General features: G+C 38.4%; 1 protein-coding gene across 3 annotated transcripts in view; it reads right to left on the reverse strand.

The window, feature by feature from the left end:
- The window catches only part of LOC139687588 (protein Skeletor, isoforms B/C-like), a 262,208-nt gene that overhangs the window by 13,684 nt on the left and 220,759 nt on the right, over positions 1-27,765 (reverse strand). For 2 of the 3 annotated variants that reach the window (XM_071584807.1, XM_071584805.1), the window contains 7 exons: positions 10,384-10,622; positions 7,503-7,683; positions 6,020-6,040; positions 5,399-5,661; positions 4,320-4,416; positions 3,137-3,380; positions 492-671 (listed from right to left, as the gene is read on the reverse strand). In XM_071584807.1, the coding sequence (XP_071440908.1) occupies positions 492-671; positions 3,137-3,380; positions 4,320-4,416; positions 5,399-5,661; positions 6,020-6,040; positions 7,503-7,683; positions 10,384-10,622 (1,225 nt within the window). The remainder of the gene's footprint in view (positions 1-491; positions 672-3,136; positions 3,381-4,319; positions 4,417-5,398; positions 5,662-6,019; positions 6,041-7,502; positions 7,684-10,383; positions 10,623-27,765) is intronic. The other variant, XM_071584806.1, reaches the window with a different exon arrangement.

Here is a 27,765-nt window from a genome sequence, read left to right on the forward strand (position 1 = left end):
ATGTAATACCCTATGCTCTTGGTTACAGAGAGTTCTTAGCTTTGAATTGGTTAATATTAACTTATGTTGAATTCATCAGGATTCAAATCATGTTTTTACATAATGATGCTGACATTTAAAGATTAAATTAAATATTGTGCATCATTGGAGTTTTAATTATGAGAGAACATTAAAAAGTATGTATTTAAAATGAAAAAAAATCCAATAATTATTGACCACTAATTAAATAGAAAACTAACATAATTCATGCATGGATTATAGAATTTTTTCTTGAGGCATACTGTAAAGATTACTTGTATTAAAATGATAAGAATAAATAAGATGCATAGGCAAAGGACCCCTTAAAAAGTATGAAGTATTTTTATGAAATTTCCATTTACCAAAAGTTCTGAAATGTTTACAATTATATGAAAGGTAGTCTTTCGTTATAGGATCATTGACTTGTTGACACTAGTATTGGGACTGATTGAGCAATTTTTCATTATTTTTACCTGTGATAGCTGTATAACCTCTTTTTCCTCCTGTAGGACCAATTCTAGCAGAGAAAACAGTTTCTCCTTGGATGGATGGGATATTCCAAGGCTTAATTCCATCATCTGTTGAAGCAATTTTATCCAGAGACGCTCTGCACGAGTGATCATTACGACTACTGAAGTCAATTCGAATATCCTCTGCAACAAGAAAATGCAACAGTATCATCAAAATTATTCACAATAATAACATCATATTTTTATTGTAGTTTTAATAAAATATGTAGCATTATAATTGGTCTGAAAACAAAAAATTCTGCCTTCTGGACAAAAATGAAGGAAACTTTTCAGTTGTGCAAATGGATAATGACATATTATACACGTATATTGCTATATATTGCTAATTGCTACTTTTATTTTCCCTCTTTAACTCCAAGCCCATTTTATCTGCACTAAACAAATAACACAAATATTAGGTGATATTACAAATAACCATTTCCTCAGGGAATATCAATACAATAAGAATCATTCCAAATGTATAATCAATCTTTTAATCTATTCCATTAATTCCTGATACATGACACTGTACATCTAAGATCAATTAGCATGTCAATAATTTTCCAGAGGCATTACAGAGGAAAAGGGAACTGCTTCAATAGATATTCTTCTGAACTTACTGTATATGCTGTAAGTGGCAAAAGGAAGATTAGAGCTACAGCTTAGATTAATAACTTAGGTGAATGATGTGATAATAGAGTACTCATTGCCCTGAGTTAGATATGGCCCAAGCTTGGCAAGTAAGGTCCTATTTTAAAGATGAGATGCAATGACATAGTGGCAATAATTGATCTAAAATAATTCCTTTCAACACATTTATCTTTATTTCATCCTTTGAGGGGGCATTGGAATGGAGGGTGCAGGACTTTCTTCGCAATTGTACATTATAAGGATGGTTCCAAGAAAGGAAATTAACAGATGATCAGAGGAGGTGGTTAATGTAATCTCCTTCCCCCAAGTGACATCAATCCTCACTAGGAAAATATGCTACAGTACTTCAGGCTTGATTACTTCTCATTATGATCAAGGTAAAAATTATTGAAGAATCTGTCAGATTTAGCAGAACAATCATATTGGTCAGTCATGCAAGCAAAGAGAGTCACATAACCCTACCCTAAAGGCATTAAACTTTTCATGGCTCAAAAGTAGGTGCTAACTAACTTGGATGCAAATGGACAAGGCTAGGCTTAATACAAAAAACTTTTCCACATTTCAGGCCAAAATAGCAATTTCAGAATTGAGACTTCTGGTGATTTTGCAAAAGCAGGAGCCAATCATGACTTGATTGGTCCATGAGCATTTATTTTTATTAACCCTATAGGAGAGATATTTAATAGCTTGAAAGATTGATATACATTCGGCACTCCAGGAGTGGTACATAGTGGTCAAAGCATGCCTTCGTTGTGGTATAATTTTAGGGCTAAAAGTGAAGTGTTTCAAGAAATCTTCCATTTATGGGCAGCAAACCGGTTATGAAAGGGTGCTAAAGGCTGGTCACTCACTAACAACTTCTACCCAATTCTTAGAGCTAGTAGGGGCTCACAGTGGACACATTACTCTATTATTAACATTTTGGTCAAGGTGACTATGCACATGGAGAGAAAAATGTGTAGGCACTTGACATGAGACCAAAATATCAAACTAGGAGTATTTTGTCTATGTTAGCACCTTTTTTTTGTCCAAGGAGTACATACCTTTAGGTACTTCCCAATGAATATCTGGCTGTTTTTTAGACATTAAAAAGAGAAAACTAAATCTCTTGTGGGCTGTAGATGCACCCATAATCAGATGCGATAAAGAACTGAATGGTAAACTCTCATATTTAAAGCAAAAGCTCAGCAACAGAAAGGAATTATAGTATTTCTTTAGGTTGGTATTTCAGAAAACCAAGGAAATCAGAGAGGTCCATGTGAGACTTTCTGGCCTTTAGCATGGCCTCCATAAGTGACTGAATCAAGAAAGAAACAATGTACTTGCAAGAGTTAGGCCCATAAATTTCATTGAGGAGGATATTTTAATTTGTAAAACCAATCAATCAAAATTCCATTGGGTTCCTTCCTATGACATATAACTGTGAAAGAGTACTCAAATTATTTCCGAGTGCATAGTTTTGGGTTGCATTAAATGAAGAATTTTGTTTGAAACATAGAATATTGCTTTTACTTTCTTGAACAGTTTCACAATGAGATGATAAGAGGTTAATATTTTAGGAATGCTGGAATAATGATCACTTCTCTGTTTCTATGCAATTGTAAATATTGGGTAATCATGTTAAATAATCAAATAATGGTATTCAATAATGTTATGGTACCCTTAACTCACCAAAAAAGTATAATTTTGGGCTTTATAGTTTCTCAAGTTAAATATAAAAATAAATGTCTGCAAAATATCAAATGATATAAGGCAGGGCACAGAAATGCCAATTAAAGAGATGAATTACAGATTTAAAGGATTGAATATGGGGAATATCAAGTTTTTGGAGAGTGTTTAACAATTAGCAAACTGAATGTATTCACTAGTATTTCAAAAATACTGGACAGTATTCAATGCCTTCCAAAATGCTCCGTCATTACAGCCATGGTGAATATCTAGCAAATATGAGTACAAACCGGTTGTTTTGTCCTCAGCTCCATGGGCGTTAGCTTCTTTGCGAGAATTTAGTGGTCCAATGGCAGCCAAAACACTAGTTTCTCCCCTCAAAGGAATAACACGATCCAAAGTTCCTTCATTTGTTGTGAGAGGTCTTCTATACAGAATCCTAGTGATCCCTGAGCGTCTTTCTCCAGAGACAAGAGTCACATCATCTCTTCCACCCAACCGCTCATCAGGACACACTCCATTCTTCCCATCGCACTAATAATGAAGAAAACAGAGTTTAGCTTTTTCATAATTGGTACATATTTTGAGTGTTAGTCTAACAGAAAAATTTAAGATCTACTTTTAGATTTATTACCAGATTGTTCCATTATTTCCTTACTTAAACTGCTGCTACCACTGATATGTGAAAGGTAAACTAAACAAAATAAGATAGGTATACTTTTCCACTTGTTCCAGTCTATGCCTTTCAACTTAACCATATAACTTGGCCTGTCTCTTTCTCAAAAACCTGATAACCCTGGTTTTGTCTTCCAGTGTGATAGATATAAGATGGGAATCAATGTATGATTCATATCACAAACCTATCACACATTTTCTAATGTGCCAAATTTTAATCTTTTGGCTTACAGGTTAACTAAAGATTGATCATCCACACTAAAAGATGATGGGAATTTATTAATTCCCATCATCTTTTACTCCTCTCTCCAGTTCTTCCCATGCCTCTTTTACCATTTCCTCAACATGCATGCTGAAAATAATGCATAATAATGGATAGCCTGGTCTTACCCCCATTCCTAGCACTACTCATCCTGACTCAACATCTGACAAACTCAATTGATTATTCTGAGATATCTAAAGGCTACAGATAAGTCACCCATCCCTCCAGTCTACTCCTATTATAAAAATTTTATAATGTATTTATTAATTTTACCCAATTTAAATCTATTGCATGCCTTCTTAAAATCCATGAAAATAATATATCCTGGTTGGATTGAGGAATACTTCAATATGATCATGGCAGCAAATATTTTTCATTCATTTGTGTACATGCAATTTAATTAATCTATGATATTAATAAAAAATGTAACTTCACAACTTGTACCATGTGATTTTTTAAATTTTAAGTAGAAAAATGATTTTGATGGGGGATATGAAGAGAATTAACTAAAAATATTATGTTGATTAAATACTTGCCTGAGCCTTTGATGTCATGTAATAATCGACAGCTCGAAATGAAGCCTTTTCTTGGTCATAGAAAGCCACCACTACATCTCCCCCTACCATTGATGACCTGTCCAAAAAATATGACAGTGACATGTTGAAAAAGTGATTCACATATGATTATGGCATTGAAAGAACAATTCTCACTAGACCATAAGGAGCAATGAAAGCAAACAATGGATCCTAGAATTAAGTTCAAGTTGGTAATTCAATATTAATTAGGTTGCACTTCCATTACAATTTTTTACCTTTGCACTCAATAAAAAATTACAAGCAGTATGCAAAGATTAAATGCAATTATATGTGAATACTAAATAAGGGAGCAAATAAAAATTCAATCTGAAACAATTTTATTTTACAAGGTATTTAATTACTTTAATATTTATCAACAATGGTAAATATATAATAAAAGAATTCAAATACAAAAAGACAATGCCATCTATCATAGTAGTCCTTTTATAATGTAAATATAATACTGTAATTAAAGGAAAGTTATCAAAATGTTTTGGTATTTTTCTAGGCTAACAGAAGTTACAGTTCTGAAATCAGAGAACATTATTGCAGCATCATTTTGAGTGCAGCTAATTTGCTATTTTTTCTGTCCCACTTGTGCTGATTCACAATGGAATCAATTCAAAATAAATGATATTATATCAAAATCAGGTCAAATGATTTCAACAAGTGGAACACAGAAAATACCTGTGATAACCTCTGAGTAATTAAGAAAATGTTTCCACTTTAATGCATACTATATTAAAATGTATTTATTATAATATATAATATGAGCAAATTTGGTCTAGGAAAAAAAGCTGATTCTCCTCAATGAATGGAAGGGACTATGGCTTAGATGAAAGTTGCTTGTCATGAAAATAAGAAACACACAATGTGGTGTTAGGCCAGAGATTATCCAATGTGCCAATTATAAGATTGTTCGTATTGTATTAGATACATATTGGTAGATGAATAGTGGACTGGACTAGAAGTTGATTGCACTAATGAAAGTTCAGATTCTTAAGTATGCCCTTAGTATCTGCGATTAATGATGCACTTACTTTCCTTTCTCACCACTGATCCCAAATGCCATGTATTCATCTTCACGGATTCGGCCTGATAGCTGTATTTCAACCGCTTCTGGAGGTGGAATTGTTTCACCAGGAGGCAAAAGAATACCACTTCCCTCTACCATTTGCCACTGAACCTGTAACTGACCATCCAGAAGCTCCCGACAATTACTCATAAGGGTTGAAGAAGTTTCATTCTGATTTATTGGACTTCCATATGAATCTTTTGATGGATCAGGTGTTGTGCTTGTAGTCTGTCAAGACAAAATGTAAAATAACCATTAACATACTTTTATATGATAATGTAACATCTGGCATATCAGTGGTGACCCAAAATTTAATATACACAAATATTAAAAAAAAACAGTAAGAGAAAATAGACAACGAAATTATATATGTCAGTACTTTTTCAGTAATGTACCTACTTGTGACAACAATGCTTAATGAGTTAATGATTTAAAATATGTGACATGAAGAGCATGTGCAATGGATTTGATATGATGAACTGTTATATTCTGCATAACAGTTATGGTAGCATGAAAAGAATAATGTAAAACTCAAATCTCTGGTCAAATTTTTATAACTAGAATGCATTTCTTTAATCTTACTTACAGGATTATACCACCATGGTGGCTTTATATATCCATTTGGAAGCATGAAAGGTAACAAGAAGATACATATGTTACAATAATTCACCACAGTTTGTAAGAAAAAAATGAAAAAAATTAAATTTCCAAAAATAAAAGACTTTGAACTTCCAAAACCAACCTTCTCAAGGTTTATTTTTATTTTGAAATTTGACTAGTGACCTGTCTTAAATGAGGGTTGCAAGCGAATGATGAATGCAAGAAATAATGAATTCAATCCAGGAGTCCAGGAGATCTGGAATCTCTAAAGGATTGCAATGGTTTCAATGTAAATCGTCTCTGCTAAATTAAAAAGAACATGGAATGGCTCTAATCATAAGGTGCCCTATTTTAGGAGCTTTAATTCAGAGCAAAATTATTTTCTGATTATTGACCTGTCCACTAAAAAATAATTCAAAGAGACAATGGCTAAAAATTACAAAATTTATTCATTTAAATATCTTCATTGTATTTTTAATGATAATTCATTTTCATACTGTAGGGTTATTTGAAAATTTATGAAATGCCTTTGTTTATTTAATCATAAGAATCCAAAAAATAAGCTATCCCATGATTGATGAAAACTTTTTTGAATGATATTTCACAATCAAATTAAATTTCATCATAAATTAAATTTCCTACAGCAGAAATCTATGACTCTTACTCCTTTGATATTGGCTTTCTAGAGCTAAGACCATTCAAAATCAAGATGCTTGCTGTATTTTCTCATAATTTTGACTCTGTAATTAGGATAATTTTTAATTCTTGAATTAGATAACATGCAGTATTTCCTAAAGCTATCATATGAGGCATATGACCTGATATTATTGTGAGAGGCACGACCGGAGATTGATCTACCTTGAAATCTCAGTTTCCAGAACTGAATGAATTGGGGTCACTTTAATGCACCAGAAATGTCCAAATTTCTTCTACTCAAGATGAGAAAATATAAAGCTAAATTTGGAACAGAAAAGTGGTCATGGTGACTAATTATCAAAATTAGTCAATTATGATAGGCAAATGAAAATATGTATAACCTGAAAAGAATCCAAACATTCCCGAACTCTATTGCATCATTAACATAAAGGCACTCTTTATTTTCATCAATTTTAAAATGGTCCATTTTATTAATAATTTTGTTTGCATTTAAATGCTGTCATAGGTAAATAAGGAAGGATAAGAAACTGCATTTTATTATGTGGAGAGGGATCAAGTATTTAATAACAGGCCTGAAACCATCACATGGAATATTATCAACATTTGTGGGACATTCAGCATTAGAGAAATAATTAATTGAATGTTTATGACAGCCTCTTACATGTGACTACTCTTTATACTGAACTCCATTCTCTAATTCTGTTATAGGTCACACTATTTTTTTATTTCATTGAGAGCTAAATCAATTTCACTTCAATGTACACATTTTAAGGGTTTTTTTGGAACATCAATGACCAAGAATCAAATCTTACAGTGATCTTTGTCTGACCAAGGGCTGGTGGGACGTCTAGATCCTTTGGAATCATTACGTGACCAAAATTGTGCCGGTACTGCACACACCACACAGCCAACCAGTCGATGTCATAGACAGTCAGGTTACCAGGAAGCTGGATTTCAATGTCTTCTCCTTGGTATCCCCTAAGTGGATCCAGGCTGCAAATGTGATAATACAGCATTATATCAGGTGCTTCTTTGTTCAATTTTTTGAGACTGCATCACTAAATAATCATTTTGTATCAACTATCTCTTACGGGATAATATTCAGATAATGAAAAATTCCTCAAATGTCTACTTAGAGTAAAATATTTAAATAAATGTTTGCTGATTTAATTTTTTGTATCAGATATATTCCACATTTATTTTGAAATGATGATTTTACTATGGACAAGAGGGATGGCAAGGTCATTAGGACAGGCAGGAGCAAACATGAGGATACTAGTGAAAAGAAACTCTGCTCCATTACTCAATATGTGAGGACAAAACAATTTTTCTTGTTAATATCCCACCTAACCACCCTACAAGTTCTCTCCACCCAACTCCCATGAAGCATCTGCAAAATAGTGCCAATACCAATTACTGCACTAATTAGAGATTTTATTGTTTACAGGTATTATACCATGGAATAATAAAATAATATTATATTACAAATGTCTCAATCAATCAAAATTGTGGAAGTTTAGAAGAAATGTCTAATATTTACAGGAGAAATCATTGCATGCAAAAAATATTCATTCTTTTCATATGTGAGCTCATCTCATATTAAAGCATTATGGTTTGCAAAATTCATACATTCAAGAGTATGAGCTAGATTTATTATTCATTCAATGTCCAAGATCTCTTAAGTTCTGGTAGCCAGAAAGTTACTCCACCTTTACTATTTTATAGCTGGGAGGACCCAGAGGCATCACCCAGATTTGCACCCAAGATGTTCCTAACAAATGCTCTGCACCCTACACTACCAGAAAGGGAATTTATTAAGAGCACTGATAACTTGAAATCAAAACCCAAGGACTATCTACAACATGAGGCACCGCCTTACATGTAATCCAGGATAATGTGAATTCTACTAATAGACATAGAGAGGAAATTTCATGGGTGGAAAGGAGAGGCAATGAATTTCCAATGCCAGTTACATTATGTCTATCCAAAGAAGTTATTTCTCCTGCCCAAAAGGTCATGTCAATAGTATATAATTAGCTTTCTGTCTACATTCTCTATCATTTTCATACAAACAATTCTTTCAATGTTCCGCCTGGCTCTAATTTATGGGAATTCCTTATAAATGAATAACTTAAGTTGTACTTTTCCAATATACTTTGATTGCAATGCTAAATGTCTTTTGACATAATTATATCATATTCAGGCACATAGAAACAAACATTTCTTAGGGTATTTTGCCATACATAGGGGACTAGGCTGAGTGGAGGTTAGGGGGGATGAGAAGCAGAATAAGGGGAAAATGGGGAAGATTGAGAGATATGGTTTTTAGGAAGCGAATCTCATTATCTAATATGAAGAGGTTAGATGAGGATTGGGAATTATATTGGTTTAGGTAGGATCCTGGTATTTGATGTTCTGATGGGGAAGATGGGTTAAAGAGGTGAATGGCTAATGAAAGTCATGTTCAATTGGTTCCCTTCCTTATTTTGTTAATTGATTTCAAACTACTCGAAAGAGTCTACTCATCTTCATTTCATCGCTATGTGTAGTATGTCTGGTAGGAAAGAAGTACAGTGTGCCTTCTCCATCAAATGTTTTGCCATTAAGAAGGGCAGTTCCTAGGCTCTAACTTCTCTGACATGCTTCTTGAATCTGTTTTTGAAACTCCTCCCTGTTTGACCAATGCACACTTTATCACATGTGTCATACTTCAGCTTATATGCTCCACTTTTGTCTTCTCCTTCAATTGTATCTTTTGCATAGCTTAATATTTTTGGGTCCTAAGAGTATTAAAAATGCTATTTCAAATCCATCACTGGGGAAATGGTTACTGTTGACTAACTTTCCCCAAGAAAGGTAATTTATTCCAGTTTGTCCCCTTTTTTGTGGAGGGGAAGAAATATTTCTTTTATATAAGATAATAAGATACACTTTCCAAAAGACATCTCATTCCTTCCACCCTTCTCCCTTTCCTTTCCCATTGTCCCCCTCCTACTCGATCTAGTCCCCATATAGAGTCAAATAATATAAAAGGTACTTGTAGGTGCCTGAAAATGACGTAGTTATGTCAAAACACATTGAAAATTGCAATACAAGATAGCGGATATGTACAAACCTTAGTTATTGATTCTTACTCATCTTCATCTACCCCATAAGACAGGAGGTGATATACTAGGCGCTCATTTTAAATTGGCTTTTCACACTACCTACCCTTTACTAAATCCCAAACAGATGCAAAGGTTTGAAAAAATTGCAGGACAGTACTATTAGCAATAACTCCCCCCTGAAGAGCCATGTTACTTAAAACAGGGTTTTATATGGTCATATCACTCAAATGATAACTTGCCGATCACATATTTGTTTCCATTGTATAACTGATATGACAATTGAAGAAATGACCTTCCCGAACTGCTTGCTTATTGCGTTGACATTTTATTAAAATAGAAGAATGGGAAACGTGGAAAATAATATTATCATGTATTAAAAAGGGAGGTTTTTAAATTGTTTTTTAATTCTTAAAAAATTATAATTACAATAATCTTAAAGTTACTAATGGCATAAAACTGAGTCAACTATTCTTGTGGGAGTACAATTACGGGAGACTGGCGGCTATGGCCTTATCAGCCACCCCTGGCTATGCCAATCGTTCTGCCAGTAGGGGGGGGGATTCTTGGCATAGATTTATTTACCCACCTTCCCATTTCGTTGGGAACTTTGATCCCGAACGGACTTGGTTCCGAGCCGTTGCCGACCCAGAAGTAAGCATCGGGCCCGGCACCGTCATAGTGTAGATTGGGAATATAAATAGTCTTGGCGTCCAGGATGGACACGTTGCCTGATCGAAGGCCGTGTGCCAGGCGGCGAAATTCGGGGAGGACCCGCGGCCTGGGTACTTCCAAACTGGGTGGGATGAAAATTTCACCAAAATCAACCTGCAAAGAGAAAATAATTGGGTCAGCGCAAAATGCACAAGAATATACGAGATTGATCTTTAAACAAAACAAATAAGTAAAAATAGAGGAATAAACAACTATTTGGTTCGCTACAATAAAAGCCTCTTCGAGAGAGAATTTCCACTGTCCACGAAGCACGGGCGGAAAGGGGTACATATTTTCATTTTTCGATAGCTTGGAAGCTTCCAGGTTCGGCGTCTCTTTTCCCGTGACTAACCAGGAAGACAGATGAAAAAAACCACTTCAGCGAATTCTTGAAACTTCAACTGGAACGAGGAGAAAATAGGGCTGATTTAGAGATAAAATTTGTTCCCAAAATTATTTTTTTTAGTTCGTTCCGACCTATTATGCGTTACATACAGGAGTGAGCGTAAGTGAAAGAAGAATGAAATAAATTATATTTGCCGATTATACGATCTTATTGGAAAAACTGCAGATATAAGGCCCATGCAGAATCATGTAGATTGAGTAAAAAGGGTAAAAATTAAAAATTAACCAAAAGGAAGTAAAGGTGTCAAATTAATCAAAAGAAACCATTGGAAACACTGGACCTACCGAAGATACTGTGAAGATGAGACTAAGGCAAGCATCACCTAGGAACAGAAAGCTTTCAGAACGTAGAGCAGAATTTTTGCTACTAATATGGAGTCATAATGTAGTATAAGGAAAAGAGAAAAGATTTAGTTTCGACTATTTTTCTGTACGGTTGTGAAACGTTGTCATCGGCGAAATGAAACAGAGAAAGGATAGAGATTTTTGAGAAGTGAGTTAAGAGAAGAATTTTGAGCACCAAATGGTCGGATACAGAAGGAAACGAGGATAGGTTTTAAGAAGAGTCAGTAAAGATTAACAATGCTGAGGATGTTATACCGACATGAGTTGGATAACGGAAGATGGAAAGAGACAGAGTCGGAGCTAGAGTATCACCTCGTTACGCTCCGTCATGAATCGGCTACTGGATTATCGCTACGCCATCAAATTTTGCGAGAAACTGGGAAAAATTGGGAAGGAGACTTATAGCACGCTCAAGGCAGCTTATGTTGATAACGCTATTGGTAGATCGTGTGTTTTTGAGTGGTACAAATTGTTTCGGGAGGGTAGAGAAGATGTTGAAGACGCCTGGGCGTCAGGACCTCAAAAAGTCAAGAAAGTCTTGCAAGAGCGAAGGCTTTGTTGAACAGGGATCGCAGATTAAATGTTCACATGGTTTCTGACGAACTCGGCATCCCTAAAAGTGATGTGCATCGACTTGTGACCATGGCATGAGAAGTGTGTGTGAAGTTGGAGCCGCGAGTACTCTCGAACGAACAAAAGGAAACTCGTAAACGGATCTGCCAAGAGCTTCTCGACCCTGCCTGAGCCTTCCTACAGCCCTGACATTACCCAACCAGACTTCTTCCTCTTCTCCGCCTCAAATCCGTGCTGAAAGGACGTCAACACGGCTGGGTGGAAGCGTTACAACAGGCCGTGACGAGGAAGGATTTCCTTCTCTTTGTTTAGCCTCTCCTATATTAATACGATGAGGTTAATGATGCATGGTCAACATCATCGCAAAATATACCTGCTTACAGTTAGTGCAAGGAATTAAATCTGTAATTTAACCTTCGCTCCGCTCGCTGGATTCTGGGCTCGAGCTTACAAAGGACAAGCAAAGGGGATATGGGAACTTTCTTACGTCATAATTACGAATACGCTACGCAAAAGAGCATGGGTGTACTGGCTCATGGGTTTACTTAGTATATCAGACGGTGAAAAGTTCAGCAAGTTGACCCCGATTCAGAATCGAAATTTTACCTTCCTCCTCGATGTAGATATCCGTCTCGGGATTCGAACTCGGGTCCTCCGGTCATTATCTCATCGCTAATATGATACTTATGGTGAAGAGATATAGACCACAGTAATCAATCTGAAGGTCAGTTAGACTGGAGAGGGCAGAGCTTACCTAGTACTAAGCCTACCGGCGTGTGAAATTCACATATCAGTGGTAGGGGGCCTGTTCCTTCCCCTGCGCCGGTTATGGTTTCCCAGGAATATCTGGTACCCAAAGAATCACATAGCTTGGGTGAAGCTGAGGGTGCTCAGAAGCGTCACCCTGAATCCAACCCGGGTCCTAAGGTCCTAGCATTCTATCGACTGGACTACCACGCCCGTGAAGAGAGAGAGAGAGAGGTAAGATATGTAAAAAATACAACTATGGACATTTTGGGGCCTGAAAGCTAGAAATGAGCGGTAGAATGAAGTTTACTCAAAGTATGAAGTAAGCTCAAGAGTGTGAAGTGAGTACCTAACACTTTATTCTTTCGCTGACGTATGGGGTCGCCTCTAGACCCTAAAATGTCCTTAAGCTCTACTTTTTTTAATCTTTACTCTAGCTCTCTTCACGATCTAGCAATGTCGTCGCTATACATAATCATGCATCCACAATCGGCCCAACGCACCCTAACGGGTTTAAACATAAGGTTAAGGAAGGGTATATAAATGCACCAAATAAACACAAAGTTGGTTGGTATAGTGCCAAATATTAGCCGAAAAATGTTTGCTGACCCGATAATGTGACACAAAGCACATGCTGCCATTAAGTGAGCTCACTATACAGTATACCGTCTGCTACGAGGAAACAAGTAATTACTGCGTGAAATGATTCGTATAGAGTGAAAAATGGTTTAATAAATATATTTTATGACAACATGAGAAAACGCTCATGAGGGTCCTCTTGGCTTTCTTACGAGATTTTGATCCAATTTTAAGAAAGAGTGTGCATCTGATAGCTTGATAAATTAAGTTTGTAGATGAATCAGATCATACGGACACACCTCGAGAATTTATCATCCACTAATATTTTGATATGGTTTTCATTTGATTAGCAAAAGAGTCCTGTTATTAGTGCATACGAAAGATTGACGCAAAAAAAAAATTTTTCTGTCTGGGGTCACAGAGAAGCAATCAGAATCCAAGCCGAAACCACTCGTCTATACTGAATTTGTTTCGTTCCACGGAGTCGAAAACTCCACGGTAACCGACAGGGTTTTAATTCGCAGAGTATTTTCGTCCGCCCGTACCGAGTCTCCCTCTCTTCCCACTACTCCCTCCACCCATTCCCTCCCTCGCCCCCCAGTTCCAACTCGTCCACCCCTCGACAACGTTTTTCGCCACGCCCTCTTCCACCCTCTTCACCCCTGGGCCCCTCCTCTTCCTTCCCCTCCCCCCCCAGACTCAAAACCCACCCTCCTGGACCCCTCTCGAAATCCTCACTTTTTTTCGATCCCATTTCCTCTGCATTGGTCGCTTTCCACCTCCACCCATTCATCCCCCTCCCCGTGCTCCCCCGCCCATTTGGGTGAACCTCTCCTCTCACCCTCGCCTTTTCACTTCTCCTCCCCCGCCGCTTTCCGCGAGTCCAACCGCGCGATGCCGCTCGAATTCGAACACCCCACACTGAGCGGTGCGCAGCGAATATCGCAAAACCGTCGACGCGTCACATTGATATGCAAACAGAATTCACATTCACATTAGGACATGACACTATGCGACTCGGAGCTGTTACATCCATTTGCAAGTATCCTCACCTCGAATCCTCATATCGATGTAGATGAGACAAAAACGGTCCAAAGCGGTGTTTAGTTATACATTGGAACATCCTTACAACGACCTCATACGGGAAATGAAGAATTGGCTGTGATAGGGAGGCGTCCGCTAGCGGAAAGGCTAAAAATAAGAATGCACATTAATATTTTATTCCCACCGTACTTACATATGTGTTTATTTTAGTACAAACATATATATATATATATATATATATATATATATATATATATTATATATTATATATTATATATATATATATATATATATACATATATATATTTTAATATGTAAATTATAGCAATAAATATTTTGTGTTTCTATAACATTTTGAGTTTTAAAAAATCCTTTAGATTCTTCGTACCATGTTCAGATATTAATTAGAATTTTGTTTTCAAAGCTGAATTTTAACTTCCTTCGATGATTTTAAGCCCGCGTCTTCATAATTATGTGCAAACGCATTAAAATACTAACATGAAAGCTCCTTCGTAAGATTCGGAAATAGCGTTGTAACCATCGCCCCCTAGTCCCCCTTCTGGCTCATCTTCGTCGTTAAATTAAAATGTTCACTAAAAGCCGAGTTCTTATATACCGTTAATCATTCCAATCCCATTTAATACCCTCTTTATTGACCACCAAGGGAATTCATGAGGTAAGGTGGGATTACTAGTGTCTCTGATGGCCTCAGTTCGGGGAAATTATTTATCCTTTTCGCTATGGACAATGTCCGCTCTTAAAAGTCCCCCTGTAGTAGTGAGTCTTGCTTCAGGTGTAACGATCTACTCGATGATTGAGACACAAAGCGCTTCATTAAGTATAAGTCGGTTGCGCGACGGAAAGAGGATGACCAACAGCCGCTTGCACAAACAACTTTAGACGGGAAACGAGAATTTGGCAGCACAACAAAAATCATTTCGCCAATCAACCCGATCAAAAATCGGGTTTCGAACCCGAATCCTTTGATACCCGAGACCTAATTCACAGTGCAAGAGGACGCGTTTGTAGTTTAAATAGCTGAAGTATTAGGGCAGACATTAAGGGATCCGGGTTCTAATAGTGATTAAGGCGAATGATTTTCACACAGCGAAATCCTTACATTTCCGCGCAAATCAGCTGATGACTCCGCTAAAGCAACTGTCGCTACTATTTTCCGCAGTTATTTGGATTGATTACCGAAGGATTGAGGAATAAACGAATTACCCAGGGATGGATGTCTATGGTTGCAAGAGCGGCGGGAGACCTGAAACATGGAGAGGATGGTGAACCAGTGAGTGAGAAGAGAATGGAGGCAATTTGTAGCGGAAGACGGGAGCGCGGAAGAGGAATCAGAAGGTAGAACGCTCGACTATTGACCGGAGGGATCCGGGTTCAAATCTTGCTCGATTTTTTCGGACAATTTCATAAGAAAAATCCAGGCGGTACTATTTACTTCATCTTCCTGGAGAATCAAAGCAGCCAAGGAACTGGCCAAAATACACCGGATGCGTGAATTGCACGCGCCGTATTGAGCTTAATACGAGGCGAGTTCTACCCTCAGCCCTCTTTCAAACCAACGTTCGTGTCGACTGCTGTGATTCTGATAGCATCGATATAACAATTTGCTTTGATCGCCGTCAATACTTTCGCATCATCGAGGATCGGCACGTCGAATTGAAACTGCGTATACCACCCGCACATCCCCAGCATCGCCGTGGTGACGCCTCGATTTCGAGATGCGGCATCGAATGGGTATTGCAACACCGCCCACAGAGAACCATTCCCCACGCCGAACCCTCTTCCCCACACCCGGGCTCCCCGACATTTGCTATCAACCGGAAACGCACCATCGCAGCCCATTCCTCTGAAACCCTTACCCCAGTCCACCCCTAACTCCACCCCTCATCTCCCGCTGCCCCATTCACTTTCTCGCTCCGTATGCCTTCGATAAGCCCCTTGCCCCGCCTACGGCCAACCTTCAATGCACTCCGCACCAAACATCCCCGTGCCCCCCCCCTTCACCCTCCTCCCTTCACGCAACCCCTCACCCCGTCTTCCTTTCTCCACAACTCGGGAAACCCTTTGTCTCCCTTCTCCACAACCCCACCCCCCATCAAGTACATCCACTCCATTCGTCCCTACTTCCCATCTATCCATCCCCCCGCCGCCCCCGAGATCCCCTCTCTCCTTCCCTTTGGTCTTCTCCCTCTCTTGGGGGAACCTTCTTCAAGGAGTCCACCAAGGAAGCGGATAGAATCGGAACTAGCGGGGGATGGTGGGGGGGGGTTGTATGTGAGGGGACGAGGGAGAGTGGATGGAAGATGAAGAGGTGGGCGACCGTATTAAGGGGATTGGGAAGACTTAAGAGGGATGAGGGTGCAAGGGGAAGGCGGACGGAGGAGGGATATATTAAGACGGCGAACCAAAGATAATGAACTTGCAAGTATCGGAAGTTCTTCCCGCGCACTCCTTAGTCTCTTTCTCTCTCTCTCTCTCTCACACACACACTCAAAATATTTAGCAACGGTCACTCAAACACTTGAGTTGTTACGTACGATCTTTGATTTTAAATTTAGATACGGAGTAATTGTTTCTACTTTGAACATATATGCCGGGATGAATTTACGACACGGATTTCAATGCATTGGCATCATCATCGGGCATTTGGTGGCAGGTGTCACTAGTGGTTCTGTAAAGGTGATTATGACAAAAAAATCAAATATGGATTGCCACGGAGTAACCGTCGAGCAATTTTAATTATTTACATTGTTCATCTTTTATTATTTCACCATTTTTTAAATTTATTCGACAAATTCACGTTTTTTTTATTCCATTTTCCAAATTGTTTCCGCTTTCCACTTGGCGCTGCATTAAATTGACCAGAGATGCCCTTGAGGTTCCAATACCTGCTCTAGCTGCTATTTTCTTGTTTTAGTCATTATTTTTAAATATTGTCGTATTCATGTTTTTCTTTCAACTCCCACATGTCTATGCTATACGTAATCAATGAAACAGACGTTCATTGCATTTGAGGGCCCAGGCCTGGAGGAAGAGTGGAGCGAATCTATCCAGAAAAAAGTTAATAAAAATAGGTCGGATAAATTATATATATCTTTAACTATTTATATTTGTTGAGTAGTTTCATCTCGTTTTCTGATTAACTGTGCAATTCCAAATCCGCTATAGTAAATCTACACAAATCTTTGTTGTCCGTCACACCTGTTCTTCCCACAATGACCGCTCGAATATGAACAAAATTTTGCTTTAATTAAATAAAAATTCACATATCCGATGTTAAGGATTTGTACCTTCTCTTCTTTCGAGCTCGAGCCACCAATTTGTGTATTTAAGGATCAACAACGAAAGTTTAATGGGGAGAAATCTTCTTCCCCTATCCAGGGCCAGAAAAATAAGTTGAATGTCAGGCGAAATGGGTATTTCTCATTTGTCTTTTTTCTTCATTCACTAATGAGATCGTGGTCCGAGATGCCGGAAAATGATGCCCATTCATAGGAAGGTGATGCAGGGGAAGGGACTGACTCTTATACTGACTCAGTTTTTAAATTCCAGCTAAATTTCCACGCATAGTTTGTGCGCAAAGTATATAATATATCATCTCCAAACCCTTGGTATAAATTAGTAGGCACACTGTCGATTCTTTGATTTAACGTAATATTATCAGGCACAGTACTTGAGAGGCATCTAAAAAAATACGTAATAAAGAATGTTTGTCTGAGTATATTCGTAGTTGGGCGAAACAACGAGAAGACTTAGGCAATCTACTCAATTAGCTCATTTGTATTGAATCGCTAGCACCCTATAAATTCCCCATGGACACTTAGAATCATAATTTTTACAAATACGCGCGATGAAAAATCCACATAGAGGGTTCGTCCGGAAAATAAGTGTACTGATTTTTTCCCGCCGCTCCAGGCGCGCCCAGCACCGCTCTGACGGGCTGCGATTGGAAGGGGGTATGTTGGCAAGCGACGCTGAAAAAGGCAGTCGGCTCTGAGCTGTGTGTAGTGAGGAGCTCTGTTAACGCGAACCTCCACGCTCGACCCACGTCACGGAACGCGATGCCGAAGTTTTTGGAGCAGCGTTATTCCATCAAATTTGCGGTAAAGCTTGGGAAATCGTCTACCGAAACTGTCGGTATGATAAACCAGGCTTACGGGGAGTCAGCCATGTCCAGAAACATGATCTTTCGGTGGCACAAGATGTTCGTGGAGGGCAGAGAAGAGGTCGACGACGAACCACGGCCTGGACGCCCATCAACGACACTCACCGACGAAAATGTGCGAAAAGTTCGCGATATACTGAACTCTGATCGTCGTCTTAGTGTTCGGATGATAGCAGAGCAGTGTAATGCTCGACAGGCTTCGAAAACGAGTCGCCCGCGTCCGGCCGGCGATCAAAAACATCTGGCGGCTGCATCACGACAATGCGCCGTCTCACACCGCGCTTGTCGTGTCGGACTTCTTGGCCAAGCACGGCGTGGCAACGCTGCCGCACCCGCCCTACAGCCCGGACTTGGCACCACCGGACTTCTTTCTGTTCCCGAAGATAAAGAGGAGTTTGAAAGGAACGCGATACGGGACTTTGGACGCCGTCAAAGAGGCCGTGACGACGTGTCTTCGAGAGGTTCCCGATGATGCCTTCGCGGGAGCGTTCCAGGAATGGGGACGCCGCTGGAACAAGTGTATCGACTCACAAGGGTCCTATTTTGAGGAATATTAGCTTAAGATATGTAAAAGTGTAATACATTTTTTTTCCTGAGCTCAGTACACTTATTTTCCGGACGAACCCTGTAAATATGAAGAAGACCCTTATTATATAAAACTCCGTGCCTTTAATCTTCGATCATTTCCAATTATTGAGCGCAAACTTGATAAATTATTCAACATTATTATCAATCAAAAATTCTTAACTTCAGTGAAGAATTATAGCTATTCGTGATATTACTTAATCCAGGTACGAATAACAGTAAAAAGCATCGTACCTAAATAGAATTCGTTGATACGCGTACGTACAATCCATTTCGGCAAAATTAAAATTGGAAAAAACAATTAAACCAAAGAGTTTTCACAACGACTTTCTTAAAAATATACATACGAAATGGTATTATATTTTTAGTCAAATTTTCAACTGAACTAAAATTAAAAAATACAATGGAATTCTCATTAGAGGTTAAAGATGAAAAGAAACAGAAAGGTATACATTCAAGAAAATCTGACTATTGTAGGAAGGTTTTCGAGAGTCACTTTTACGAATTAAGGTTCAACGTATTTCCATAGACTTCCTTCATTATTTTCTTCTTTACTTTACCATTCCTGCTGTCTGTCGTTGATGAAGCCTATTCACTTTCTTCACCTCCTCCCCTACTTCCCAAGCATTCTCCCTTCTATTACCGTCTTCAGCTTCCTACCAGCTCATTCAGTTTCGATACCTTTTTCGGATTAGCAGTTTTTCTCATTCTAAGCCATAATTAAAATTTTTAATTTTAATTATGGCTTAGTTAAAATTTTTAATTTTAATTATGGCTTAGTTAAAATTTTTAATTTTAATTATGGCTGAGAGGAATAAAAATATTTTTAAATTAATTATTTTTATTCCTCTTTGTCGCACTTACTCTCTCCATTCTTCTTCAAACCCACACCTCTACTCTTTACTCATCCACTTTAATGCCTCATAGGCCAAGTTTCGGATTCATAAAGCATTGCGCATCATATGAAAGTTTTTAACTTTCTTTTTTGCATTTTTTCCTTGTGTATCTGTCATCAACACCCTTCTTGCAAGTGCTTCTTTCTCCTGCGCTAGTCTTCTTGTAATTTCCCAACTCTTACATCATTTTCCTCCAAATTACTCCCAAAATCGTGAAATGCTCCACCTGTTCTTGTGTAGTCTCTCCTATTTTTATGTATCAGGTTTTCTGGTCCACTAGAACTTAATTACTCTCATTTCCTTAGACGAGTTCTTTTGTTAATGGACAACCCTGTTTTGCTCCACAGCTTATCACTGCTAAGTTCGATTTTCCATCCGCTACCTTTAGCTGGACCGTCTGTGGTATGTACCGGCTTCGACTAAGTCGCCTCCACTTTATTTCTACGCTCCGCAATACTTCCGTCAAATTTGCTCACTCTCCTCCGATGAACACCTCAAAATCCACTAAGTATGGAAAGGCATGTGATTATATTCCATTTACCTATTAAGAATGCTCAAATTAACATAAATATAATTATTGTATGCCACATAAACTCGGGATGGTGGGCTAATTTCATTCAAGTCCTAAAGGTCCATCGATTAGACAAAGATGAATTCTCAGTTTGCCAGCACGCTATGGATATAATATAGTGCGTAAGATGTTTATAACATTTCAAGAACACATCACTACGTAGTTAAAGCTACTTTTTTGACTCGTCTGGGCATATTAATAACGGAAACTATGCCACCGAAACTGAACGTAAAAATACTCTAGGGGAAAAAGGGGCAAGGAAAATTCAAATTGCGGACGCATAAAAATACGAAAGAGCGAAATAAGTGGAGAGAGAGCAAATGGCTATTTTAATACACAAATATTTTTTTGGAAATTCGAAAGCCTCAGATTCCGTGAATCGGATTGTTGCATCGAAAATTAAACCGTCGCACTCACACATCAACGGCACATACGCTTACGAGCCGTCTCCATCCTCCATTATCCCGCCAACCCTCTACCGCCACCCCCATACTGCCACCCCCCTACCGCCACACCCCTACCGCCACCGCCCTACCGCCACCGCCCTACCGCCACCCCCTACCGCCACCCCCTACCGCCACCCCCCTACCTCCACCCCCCTACCTCCACCCCCCTACCTCCACCCCCCTCCCGTCTCACCCCATTTTTCATTTTTCCCCCGCAATCAATTCCATCCCCTTCCACCCTGGACCGTTTTACCCCCCTTCTAGCTCCTTCCCAACGTCCATCCCATTTTCTCCCACTGCCCCCCCTACCAACCTCCGGGGGGAGGCGACAGTCGGGGAGCAACGGCCTCCACGGGAATAATTACTGATTCGTTAAGGCGGACGACCCTCCCACTCAGATGGCCATTCCCTTGGGAGGGATGGGATACCCAGGGGGAGGGGGGGAGGGATATCCGCAAGGGGAGGAGAAGGCGGCCATCGTTGGAATCCGTATCGAACCCTCGGTATAAATTGAACCGCACTTTACCTCCCTCGCCACTTCGGAAACTTCTGCCAAGATGCTAATAAAGATGGGAAGAAATCGACGTGAAGGGTTGGGGCGACGTGGGAGGGGGGAAATAATTGCTCCCGAGCTTCCCGTTCAGGGAGAGAGAGAGAGAGGGGGGGGGGTCAGACTTGAGGACTCCGAAACGGTGCTTCATTACGGAATCTCAAAACGGCCCTTCCACGCAATATGGGGGCTCCAGTATTTCGATAAGAAATTAGTTTACATCCATGAGCTATATTTGGCGTGAATTTCGGGAGATTGTTCAGATTTACGGCTTAAATAAATAAATAAATATTTTATATATTATAAATACATATAAATAAATAAATGTATATATATATATATATATATATATATATATATATATATATATATATATATATATATATATATATATATATATCTCACACACACGCCGTCGGCCTTAGTACTGGGAGAACTCTACCATCACCTACTAAACGATCTTCGCATTGATTTCTGTGCTTATGTTAAATATATATATATACTATATATTTATACTATATATATATATATTTTATATATACAAATATACATTAAACTTGCAAAAAGTTCATTGCCGGATGTCGAATCGGTCCACTTAAGGCCTCCGATCTTCTCAAATGCCAGCCAAAACCTTGGGCTCATTATTACATTAGTAAGGCCATTCTCCAACTTTTGTCTTTCTCCGCAAAGATCTACTGATGATTTCGTACACATCTACTTTTAGTATTTGATTAACGCCTCATGGAATCTCAGAATGTGTAGCGGGAGTTTTCAACTACTATTGGAGCACAATTCCCGTTTTCTAAGGCACTGAAATTAGTTCTTCTCACACTCGTCATGCAAACGTAAGCCAGCCGTTAAAATGTGGGGAGCGTGGTTTCGGCAACGAACTTAAAATATTCCTTTTCTTTAAGCCAACAAAAGGAAACTCGGTTTTATTCAACAGTTTGCTAATTCATGGGTTAGCTACGTTTTTGTAGGGTGCTTTTTTTGGCATTAGTTAACCACATGCCCCATTCATTAATTTATCACAGTTACAAAAAATAGCGTTTCACTCAAATAAGGGCTATCTTGCGACATTCCGAAGTCTAGTGTACACAACTGGCTATATGATGCCAATGGCTATAAAGAAGCCTACCATTCATGAATCCTTATCATACACCATTGATTACACTTGAAAATTCTATTCACATAGTTTTAAAATATGAATGGTTGACCTCGATTCGCGGAAATTCTTTCATTAAGTCCCATATGCTTCCCTGAGATATTGACCGATAGTATTTAAGGCCGCAGTTGACATCATATTAGGTGGGATGGGAAAAGGAAGAAAATAAAATGGACTTTTTGTTCAGCATGAAGGAAGATATCTTGAGGAAATGTGGAATGATTTTTTTCCACCGACGTGTACGGCTGGAGTGGGACGATTTGTGGCGGGATTGGTGGTTAAAGGTGTTTGGAAAGTAACGCGACCCACGTTAGTTGTCTGTGGGCCGTTACAGCGACGCGTGACGCGACCCATATTCGAGGGTCGCGTCACGAATTCACGATGTCACGTTCCATGGAGCAACGATGCGCGATAAAATCTTGTGTTAAGCTCGGAAAATCAGGGTCGGGATATACAGCAATGTCCCGAAGAATACTTTGTTGCTGGCACAAGATGTCCCGGGATGGTAGAGAGGAGGTTGACGATGAAGAATGCCCTGGACATCCGTCAAAAGCAAAGTGTGATGAAAATGTGCAAAAAGTGAGACACATGCTCAATTCTGATTGAGCCCCAAATATCAAGATGTTAGCAGAAGAGTGCAATATTCAGAAAACCACAGTGTATTGCAATCTTACGGAAGATTTAGCCATGAGAAAGGTGTGCCAAGATGGTCCCCAAGGTGCTGTCGGAAGACTGCTTGTGTGACAATCTGCCTGGGACCTCTTGCACCGCTGTGAAAGTGATCCGAATGTTTTTAGAATTGGTGATTACTGGTGACGAGACATGGGTATTTCAGTACGACTCAAGCACAATCCCTTTGGGTACAGTGTTGGACCACCGGATTATGTCAAAGAGGCCATGACGACGTGCCTGAATGAGGGTCCTGTTGGTGCCTTACAGGAAGCATACCACAGCTGACGGAGACACTGGCATTGGTGTGTCGATAGAGAAGGGTGATCTTATGAAGAATTTTAACAACTTGTACTTTGATCTGTAGTACCTTTTTTACCCCAGATTAATTCCAATTATTTTCGGAACAGACCTTACATGAAGAATCGGAGAAGGACATAATATGATGGCATACGAGAGTAGTCCACGCGACAAGCAATAGTTTTTAGGGGAAGTTCCAAACCTACATTTAATGGGTTGATTAGTTTTGATTACATGCTTAATTCCCACACTTAATTACCGAACAAGTAATAGGTATGAGTACACCTAGCCATTTCCGGTGATTGAAAAGTGATGTCAGAAGTTACCAATCTAAATACCAAGTAGTGGCGAATCTATAAGATTACTCGGAGGAGGTATTTTCATATTTGAACCAAAGTAATTCCATAATATTTTTCCACGAGGAAAGTTCAAATTGAATGAATTTTCAACAAATCGATCTAATTTAGGGACCACAACGCACTCTACGGTGGATAATTTTATGCTCAGCTTACTGCAGTAATTAAAAATTAGTTTCAACTGTATAAGTAATATTAATTTTTAATTTTAATACAGCAAACATATCATCCAAGGGCCATTCCCCCCCTATTGATCCATTTCTTTTATTAAGGGTAATTAAAATATGTTTTACCCACTACACCTACTTAAATTGAGCGCGATATAGTCGTCTATGAATGTTTTAAAAACTCGAAAGTGCACACGCTCTTCTAGAATTTTATTGCTAACAGTAATCTACCGATGCGAGGTAGGTTTTTGATTGACCCACCAAAACTGTTGGGCACTGTCGGGGTATATTCCAGTTTGGACGCTGCTACCCTTATGAGCTCAGCCCAAAATTACTCTAAACAACTGAACAGCTTGCAATGCATCGAAACATTTGTCAACTCTAAATATACTTTCTGTCTTCCGTTCCGTCCGTACTGCTTATTCCTTCCCTCTTTCCACAATAATTACTGAAAATTTCCCCTCTATCAGAGTATCCACAAGGAAAATCTCTTACCACCGTTGCCAAAAGCTATGCCGAAAATTTGCCATTTAAGTCGTGTTTTGCTTTTTCTGTGCGTTCCTGTTCCTCTTTTATCACCGGGACACTCTTGGAGGCAATTTAGAGCCACGGAAACTCTTAATCCATATTTAAAAAAATATTGAATCATAGAAACAAAATAATAAACACTTGTACGTTTCAGACGTGATATGGTGGAACATCATGATTAATTAAAACTAATTAATACTAAAAATTACTTGTACGTTTTAGACTTTTGTGGACAATACGTATGTTTTTACATTTAGACGGTCATACCTCCTTCGTCGACCGAAGATGACTCATCTCTGACCCGTATGACCCATCTCTGACCCATATATATATATATATATATATATATATATATATATATATATATATATATATATATATATATATATATATATATAAAGATATATATATAAAGATATATATATAAAGATATATATATATATATATATATAAAGATATATATATATATATATATATATAAAGGAGAGTGTTTGTTTGTATGTATGTAATTTGTTTACTTTTTTGCTGTCATAGAAACAGCATTTTTCCAACTATGCCAGCAGGATACTTTTGCAAGAACACTATTGTATTCAGAATTGCCGAGATATTATACGTGGAATACATCAAGGAAAGTCTTTTGTAGAAGAAAAATGGGCAACTTTGATCCTGAGAATAATATTTATTCATGTGACGCATTGGGCCGAGTCTACACAGTCCATCCTAACAACGCCGAATGTTATTTTTTAAGAATGCTTCTACATACCATTAGAGGACCTCGCTCATTTGCAGAATTAAGAACGGTAAACGGAGAAATATGTGAGACATTCAGAGAAGCTTGCCAGAATTTAGGGTTGCTAGAAGGAGATCAACACTGGGATGACTCATTGCGAGAGGCCAGTTTGATTTCTCTTCCAGGACAAATGTGAATTTTGTTTGCCATCATAATAACCTCCTGTAATCCATCTAACCCAAAAACATTATGGGAAAAATATAAAGAATCAATGAGTGAGGATATACTGGCTAAAGTTTGAAGTGAAAATCCTACATTGGATAATACGTTTAACTCCGACATTTTTAATAAAACTTTGATTATTTTGGAGGAAAAGTGTATCACCATGGTTAACAAGACTTTAGTGGAACTCGGTCTTTTTGCTCCTGTACAAGATCAACAGGGTGTATTTTATCCAGATTATATACGTGAAACTAGCTACTATGTCTTAGACTTAGAAGCATACATCGCGGATAAAAAGCCACTTCTTAATGAAGATCAGAAATTCGCGTACGAAACAATAATGGATCAAGTAGATAAACAAGAAGGAGGTATCATTTTTCTTGATGCTGCTGGTGGCACGGGAAAAACATTTTTAATTAATTTAGTTCTCGCTGAAATCAGGGTTCATGGAGAAATTGCTCTAGCCGTTGCATCTTCAAGTATTGCAGCGACATTAATGGAAGGAGGAAGAACAGCCCACTCTGCCCTTAAGTTGCCACTTAATATTTCCCGACAAGAAAATCCCACATGTCATATAAATAAAACAAGCGGCCAGGCACAAGTTCTTATAGAATGTAAATTGATAGTATGGGATGAGTGTACGTTGGCTCATAAAAAATCTCTTGAGGCCCTCAACGCAACACTTCAAGATCTTAGAGGAAACTGCAGTTTAATGGGAGGAGCTCTGGTACTCCTGTGTGGAGACTTCCGTCAAACTCTGCCTGTCATTCCAAAATCGACTCCAGCCGATGAAATTTATGCCTGTTTAAAACATTCTGTTCTATGGAATCATGTCCAAGAAATTAGCCTTAAACAAAACATGCGAATACTCTTAAGAGATGGGAATGCTCAAAATTTTGCAAATAAACTTTTGGAGATTGGAGAAGATACATTAGTTATTGAAGCATCTGGTATGATAAAATTGTCATCAGATTTATGTGTATCGGTGAAAACTGTCCGCGATATGATACAAGCAGTCTATCCTAACGTTAATCAAAATTATAAAAATTAATAATGGTTTCGAGAAAGAGCCATTCTTGCTCCTAAGAACGATGATGTTAATGAAATTAACAAGGAGATACTTGCCATGCTGCCTGGAGACGTGATTGAATATAAATCGGTTGATACCGTAGTGGATGCTGACGAAGCCGTCAATTATCCAAAGGAATTCCTAAATACACTTGATCCAGCTGGATTGCCACAACATCGCCTTGTACTTAAAGTAGGATCTCCAATCATTTTATTGCGAAATTTAGATCCACCAAAACTCTGCAATGGGACACGATTGTGTGTGACAAAATTAATGAAAAATATAATCCAGGCAGTCATTTTAACTCGAAAAGGAAAAGGTGAAATAAATTTTATTCCACGGATACCTCTAATCCCAACTGATCTTCCCTTCAACTTTAAAAGATTATAGTTTCCAGTCCGGCTAGCTTTTTCAATTACCATTAATAAATCACAGGGACAGTCTTTAAAGTTTTGTGGTGTTGATCTAAGATCGCCATGTTTTAGCCACGGGCAACTTTATGTTGCTTGCTCCAGAGTAGGTTCGCCTAAAAATTTATATATTCTTTCTCCTGGATATGAAACAAAAAATGTAGTTTATAAACAGGTGTTAAATAAAAAAGATTCTTAAATATGTATGAAGTAGTGTATTATTGTACTTTATAATTTATTGTTTTTATTTATGTAGTATATTTATATTACTGTTTCTCCCTAACCCGTGCAAAGCCGGGTATTCAGCTAGTATATATATAAAGATATATAAAGATATGTATATATATATATATACATATATGTGTGTGTGTGTCCTTTTCTACTTATGATTATGTTTTAATATTGTTTTCAATAAGCTACATACCTGCATATGAAGTTGATTATTTTCGATGCATGGAGCGACGACGTTACCAAATAGTGATTAAAGAGGTACTTCAATTGTAAACTTTGCGTTAGGAGGGATTCACCCTCTTCTCATTCACAACCCCCTCTGCCCCCCTCTCCTAATTCACCCACCTCCATCCTGCATTCTCAAGCGTCAAGAAAATAGCCCCACAATGCATAGCGGGTCGGGGGGAACACATTGAGTCGAGGAGAGAATCGAGACCTTCCCCCTGCTTTTCTTTCTTTCGACCGCCATTTATATACTGTCCTTTC

This window comes from Hetaerina americana, unplaced genomic scaffold (assembly GCF_022747635.1).
Source record: "Hetaerina americana unplaced genomic scaffold, ioHetAmer1.1.p SCAF_2, whole genome shotgun sequence".
NCBI classification, from domain to species: Eukaryota; Metazoa; Arthropoda; class Insecta; order Odonata; family Calopterygidae; genus Hetaerina; species Hetaerina americana.